General features: G+C 34.8%; 1 protein-coding gene across 5 annotated transcripts in view; it reads left to right on the forward strand.

The window, feature by feature from the left end:
• The window catches only part of CSPP1 (centrosome and spindle pole associated protein 1), a 157,698-nt gene that overhangs the window by 114,658 nt on the left and 35,539 nt on the right, over window positions 1-7,501 (forward strand). For all 5 annotated transcript variants that reach the window (XM_005866341.2, XM_014539806.1, XM_005866342.2 and 2 more), the window contains 2 exons: window positions 2,286-2,415; window positions 4,159-4,306. In XM_005866341.2, coding sequence (XP_005866403.1) covers window positions 2,286-2,415; window positions 4,159-4,306 — 278 coding nt within the window. The remainder of the gene's footprint in view (window positions 1-2,285; window positions 2,416-4,158; window positions 4,307-7,501) is intronic.

The raw sequence follows: 7,501 nt of genomic DNA on the forward strand, positions 1-7,501 counted from the left end.
CATGTAATACTTTAAACAAAAAAACACACACACAAAAAAACCCAGACATTCAAAAAAAAATTCCCTTTATAAAGAGTAAAAGTTTGCCCAGCTGGTGTGGCTCAGTGGTTGAGTGTCGGCCTATGAACCCAGAGGTCATAATTTTATTCCCGGTCAGGGCACATACCTGGGTTGTAGCAGCTGATCAGTGATTCTCTCTCATCATTGATGTTTCTCTTTCTCTCTCTCCCCGCCCCCTTCCTCTCTGAAATCACTAAATATATATTAAGAAAAAAAGATTATGGACTTTGCAGGCAGAGTGCCTTGGTTTGAATCCTAGTTTTACTAAGCTTGAAGCATAATTCTTAACTTCTGTACCTATTTGTTAATTAGGATATTAATGGTATCTACTCACAGGGTTATTCTGAGTATTGAAGGAATTAAAATATGTAACAGTGTCTGAAATATACTAAATGCCAATTGGTGTTATATATCAATATCATTATAAAATTAATTACTGTAATATACCATATTAACAAAATAATGAAGAAAGCTATATGATTATCTCAATAGTACAGAGACAACATTATGCAATTTAGCGCCTTAAGTGATTAAAAACTTAGAATAAATTAGAGGGAAACCTACTTAACCTGAGAAAGTGTAAACGTGAAAAACCTACATCATATATTTTACTTTTGGTGATATGCTTAAAACATTCTTTTTGAGATTGACAGTATGACTACTATTCTTATCACCACTTTCTTTTGGGGCCCAATAATTGCAGCAAGGTCAAGAATTAAAAAAAGGCAAAATTAAAAGAGAGAGAGAGAGAGAGAGAGAGAGAGAAAGGAATGAAGATAGGTACAAGGATTAGAAAGGAAGAGAGAGAACTGATGTCATTGGCAAAAGGATGTGGAGTTAAAATATTAGAATTAATAGGAGTTGTAGCAGAATCGTTGAATACAAAATCAATATGTAAAAAGCAGTTGCAGGAAATAGTTGTTTTTTATAAAGTTTAACATATGCAACACTGTAATTCCACTGCTAGGCACATATTTAAGAGAAATGAAAATATACACACAAAGACTTGTATGAATGTTCATAACAGTATTATTCATGATGACCAAAAAGTATAAACAATTCAGATATTCATTCACTAGTAAATGGTAAACAAAAGGTGTTATATCCATACAGTGAAATACTATTCAGCAATACAAAGGAATGAACTACTGATGTGTGCTACAGCATAACTCAAACATATTATAAGTGAAAGAATCCATGTGTATTGTATGTTTCCACTTATAAGAAATGTCCAGAAAGAACAAACCTATAGAGACAGAGATCAGGCCACTCTAAGTGATTGCCTGTGACGGGGGTGGGTGCAGGGATTGGTTGCATATGGTATGAGGGATATTTTTGGTTATGGAAACATTCTAAAATTAATTTACCTTTTATAATTCAGATTTTTTAAATGTATAGTTGTCTTGAAAGTGGCTGCATTCCTGTACTTTAACATGTGTTGTATTTAAGGCAGTAGCACTATATTGCTTGAGATTTATAAAAGTGTCATGTCTGAAATTTTTCCTTTTTGATGCCTTTTAAAATTTTTTATTTTATTTGGGACAGTCAGACTTTTTACTGTAATTGTATTGTTTTATTCTTGAAGTGTCTAGGAAGTTATTTTATATTGGCATATATTAAGTAAATTATTAGATATAAAATTTGAGGGACTTCCACTGTATTATTATTATTATTATTATTATTATTATTTTCTTTTAAATGTATTTTATTGATTTTTTACAGAGAGGAAGGGAGAGAGATAGAGAGTTAGAAACATTGATGGGAGAGAAACATCGATCATCTGCCTCCTGCACATCTCCCACTGGGGATGTGCCCGCAACCCAGGTACATGCCCTTGACCGGAATTGAACCTGGGACCCCTCAGTCCGCAGGCTGACGCTCTATCCACTGAGCCAAACCGGTTTCAGCTATTATTATTATTATTATTATTATTATTATTATGCATTCAGCAAAGTGCATAAGCCATATGTATACTGCTTGATGAGTTATCACAGTGTTTTCACCCCCATGTAACTATCCCTAGGTCAAGAAATAAGTCCAGTAAATTTGAAAGTTTCATGACTTGTGAAAGCGGAGACTGGGGAATTGCTTAGGAAGGGGTCATTTACTTAAGGATTTCTCTTTGACCTATTTTTAAATGTACTACCATGCTGTTTCAAAGTAGTGTTGCATTTTCTTGCTTGGTCATAAATAGATTCAAATGATTAATTGTGTATTTGATGTAGGAACACAGTTGGACAGAGCGAATTGAAAATCGCAAGTGATAGTACAATTAATTCAGGATTAATTTTTGAAGATAAGCCAAAGCCTCCAAAGCAGACACTTCAGTCTTACCAAGAAGCTTTGCAGCAGCAGGTATTCATCTGTTGATTGATTCATTCATTTAATGTTGAACATTTTATGTGTTAGCACAATGGCCCCTTGGAACTCAGAGTGTGGCAGAGGAGAAAAAAAGATGACAGTTATTTATAATTCACCACGGTGAGTTTAGATGTAGATAGCCAGGAGTGCTGTTGGAAGCATAGGATAAGGAAAGGTAATTGCCTGGGCAGTTAGGAGGGCCTCACAAGGTTGTTGATACTTGAGCTGCATTTATACATTGAATAGATTTGAAGTTTCTGGTATATTTAAGGGAATGGAATGGATTTGGGAGAAAGGGCTGGAGTGTTAGGTTGTACTGGATTGTGAAGGACTAGCTCTACGGGGTTTCCAATTTTTTTCTGTTAAGGATAGCAAAAGGCAGGATGTTTTAAGCCACAGAGTAAAAGGAGTAGTTGATGAGAGCAGAATTGGCTTTTAGAAAGATACCTGCTTGTGATGTGGATGATTGTGAAAGAGGTGTGGCAGAGAAACCTTTTAGTCAATTATTGAGGTAGTCCATCCAGGAGGTAATGAAACCCTAAACCCTACGGGGGAGAAGGGGAGGACATCCAAGAGACAATTTGGGGGTTTCAGTGATAGGACTTAGGTACAGGGAGTGAGAAGAACAGAGGGTGTGAAGGTGATACTGAGTGTTGGAATCTAGGAGAATAATGAGACAGTGAACTAAGATAGGGAAAAAAGAGGTAGGACACTTTTAGGGAGAAGCGTAAGGGTTCTGTTGCAGTTTGTAATGTTTGAACAGAGTTTACTGAAGAGTATCAGATGTATGGGTTTTGGGGGGAATACCCTTTATCTCTGAGAGGACCCTGGGACTCTTGGTAGGCATATGTCAACCTAAGGTACTTTTCTGTAAAGTTCCACTTGGGTTTCTTCTAAAGCTCCTTTTGTTCAGTTTTTACATGAGCAATCTCCTTAAAAAATACATTTTTTAAATTACAGAATTACCAACATTATTTTTCGTATGTTAGGATTCTACAAAATAAAAAACTGAATTTATCTTCTGTTTTCAAATGAGCATATTAAAAACACCATCGACAAAACTAGATTTTCCAACTCTAGAATTTTATTTTATGTATGTGCTGACTTCACTGGCCTTACTGGAGTGGTTGCTTACATTTTCCATGCATGTGGTTATAATTTTAAAAGTAAGTTTCCAAAATGTAGATACTTGTTGATTGCCTGTCCATATCTCTCCAGAGAACAAGACTGTCATTATGCTTGATGATGATAAGACTGTATTCCCCAAAAAGCTTTGAACTTTCAACCTTTTTGAATTCTGGACTGGAGTTTGCCCAGGGTAGAGTGGATCTGGTGAAGTGGAGGGAGTAGTTTCTGGCTGGCCAGGTTCCATGAAAGGGTGGATGAAAAAGAAAGTAGGGAGGCCCTATTGGACACCATGAACTGGTGAGGTCAGGGGCGGGGAATGGCTCAGGTAGACTTTGCGGGTGGGATGGAGGAGTTGGCTTAGCCCACATGGCATCGGTGGTTGGAAAGGACTCTAGTGGCATGATGTGAGGCAGCATCAGCTGTGTATTCCAACCAGCAAAGTGTTTTAAAATTGGTTATTATCTATACTTGTGATTTTAAACTTTTTAGTGAAGCATACTGAAACAAATCTCCAATTTTTCTCTAGTAAGAAAGATGTGTTTTTATAACTAACTTTTTGTATCAGAGTACTTGTAAGCACTTACTGTGAATATTTCTTATGTTGTCAAGATTCGGGAAAGAGAACAGAGAAGGAAGAAAGAACGTGAAGAAAAGGAAGACTATGAAGCTAAGCTAGAGGCTGAAATGAGAAGTTACAACCCCTGGGGGAAAGGTGGAGGTGGTGCTCCTCTCAGGGACACAGAGGGAAACCTGATAAGTATGTTGTTTCAATTGATTTGTTGTTTTTAAAAGAAACAATTATTTATTTATTTTTTTAGGTTTTAAAGCTTTTGTATTAAAAATAATTACCTTAAACACAATTAAAATTAAAAACCATCTAAGAAAAAACCACTTTCAGTATTGACAGACAAAAAAAATAATACTTTCAATATATATTGATTTGACACTGTTAAATAATAAGATATAAAGACCAATAGAAAATGGGCAAATATATATATTGAGATAATTCATAAGAGAATAAACATGTCTCAGCCTCATGAGCAAAGCAGTACCAATTACATCAATTGAAATTATCTAAGAGAAAATTTGTGACCCATATCATTGGCAAAGATTCCATTTAATGCCATTTCATTTTTTCAAGGCATTCATTTTTATGGAATTGTAAATTAGAACAGCTTTACTATCGGACAATTGGATGATATAAATTAAAAGTTTTGATTGGTTTTGGTTTTATGGTATTAGAAACAATTATTTTTAACTTTTGAAAAGATTGATGAGCAGACAGTAGTGGCAGTCAAAGCCTGCAAGGCAAGGTCTCTTTTTATGCAGCTTAATGCAAAAAAGGTATTTTGATAATATCTGTATAACAACACATTGGAAAGCCTTTCTTCTTCAGAGTACTATTCATTTATTTCTATTATAAATTGTCTCTGATGATAATAACTCAGTTGCAGAGAAAAGCTCATGTTACTCATGTTAGTTGGCAAATATTTACCTAAAGTAGTTAGAATTTTAAAAAATTTCCTAGTAAAAGTAATAAAACCCTTATTACAAGGTTGTTGTTGTTTTTAAAAAAACAACAAACTAGTAAGATATCTTTAAAATAAGTGATCTGGAATAGGGTGCAAGGGATGCTGTGTTTAAATCATATAAAAAATAAGGAATGAAAAATTTAAGTACTATTTATATATTATTTATCTGTAGGTATCATATACTTTAGCCGTGGTCTAAGAAATTGTTCAGGGAGTAGAATTGTTTTCCACTGTAAATCTGTGACATTTTCTTTTGTTATTCTGTTTGTTGCAGAATTATTCTTGTAATGCTAGCAATTTTATGTTAAATGATAAGATTTACATTTGAAATAGAGGCCCCTTTTCAATGACATCTTTGCTGTTAGCAAATTACACTCTTGACAGATGTGCCTTTTTCATTTTCATTTTTTAGCTGAATTCAAAACTTTCATTATCTCACAGAAGGATAGACAAGGAGTGACAATTGATTGACTAATCATTTTTTTCCAGTAAAAATATAGATTTGTTTTGATTGCTAAATCTGATAGTTTTAAATCTTTAAGAACTAATTTTGTACTCTGCTGAAATTAATTTTATTTTTATATAAATACATTGATTATTCTGATTGAGAGGATCATGTGTAATCACAACAGTAAATTATAACATGTTACTGATTTTGAAACTTAACTTAGTGTTTGTTACTTATAGGTTATTTATTTCTTAATTTGTGGTTTGTGTGGGTAAATGTCAAAATGAAGTTACAGTCCCTAAGCACTCACTAGTAGGTAACAGACATGGCTGTGAGTATTATCTGGAAGGAGTGAGCCTGATATACTGTATCTTGTAATAGAAAATAGAATACTACGTGTATTATTATTGATTGTGACTTCTCATTTATGTAAATTGGTCTTATGCTGTTCTAGTGAATTGGATGACAATGAGATTTGATTTCCCATTTAAATTTATACCATTTTGGTGACTTTTTTTAGGGAACTCAATTTTCCTATCATCTTTCTATTTTCATTTTTCTCCATATCCAGATAGAGCTCAGGATTTGATGGTGATTTCAGGAGCACCTAGCTAATTCTCGTTTTACCAGTCCTTGGCACGTGGTAATTTTCTGGTGATCAGCTTTTCTCTGTGCTTTCACCCAGTTCCTCCTCCTTACATTTTCAGTTATTTCACTCATTTCTTCCCTTCCACTTCTAAACATACTTAGGTTACTTGTATTCTTAAACACAAAACTCTTGACCTTGTTATACTTCCCTTATATAAAGCACTTTCAAAAAGTAGTCTGTGCTTGTTGCTGCCAGTCTTGCCTGTTACTGGTTCATATTCCTTATTATGACTTCTAGCTCCCACAGTTCTACTGATGCTACATTTCACAATTAACTGGTCCTGATTTCCAATTGATGGTTTTAACCATTATTGGTCCTCCTTCTCTTTGAACTGTGTTGACATTTCCTTCCTTCCTTCCTTTACATCCTGTGCACCCTCCCAGATGCTGTCCTCTGTTCAGTTGATGTATTCATTTAGATGCATTTTATGAACAGGTTAAATGCTTGTAGGTCTGTGAACATGATCTTTGTTCTAGGACTGTCTTCTGATACTGTGTTTTTCTTGAGTTAGATATGTTCTTTCTCCATCCGTTTTCTCCCACCTCATCTCTTTTACTCCAATGTTTCTCTTTATGTCTACTCCGTGAATGATCCTCATATAGCTCTTTCTTTGACCCTGACCACTTCTAAAATTCTCTTCTTCACTTTCGACCTGTCTTCTGAATCTTTGCACCTGAGGCTTGGTGAATTATGTACACCTGCTATGCAAAACCAAACTTCACTTTGTAAATCCAGCTCATTGTTGCCTTTTCCTGTAAATGCATCATAATTTTGATCATTCAAACTGAAAAATGCTGCATTGGGTTTTTTTTGACTCCTCATATCCAGTCCATACTAATCTATAAGTTCTGCCTCTTCAGTGTTCTTTGAATTCTCTTTGTTTTTATTCATGTTACCACCATAATTGAACTTTATAATGTCTTGCTTGAGCTTTTGCCATTTCTTCGCAACTACTTCATTCTACTTTGTTTTTCACATCCAAGCTATATGTATCAAAAGTATACCCAATCATATTACTCTATACTCAAAAACCACTGAGGATTCTGGAATCTCACTGGCTGAGTTTGTATTGTTGCTGTGCTATTTACTGGTTTTGTGATCTTTGGGCACATTAATTTAGTTTTCTCATTTGTAATACTGGGGTGAAAGTAATAGTACCAGGTCATATAAGTTATCTACACTAATAAAAGAGAAACATGGTAATTGGCGTACGACCGCTACCCTTCCCATTGGCTAATCAGCATATCCTTATGCAAATTAACTGTCAGCCAAGATGGCGGCCGGCAGCCATGCAGCTGGAAGCGAGCATGAGGCTTCCTTGCT

Source organism: Myotis brandtii, unplaced genomic scaffold (genome assembly GCF_000412655.1).
Source record: "Myotis brandtii unplaced genomic scaffold, ASM41265v1 scaffold23, whole genome shotgun sequence".
NCBI lineage: Eukaryota > Metazoa > Chordata > Mammalia > Chiroptera > Vespertilionidae > Myotis > Myotis brandtii.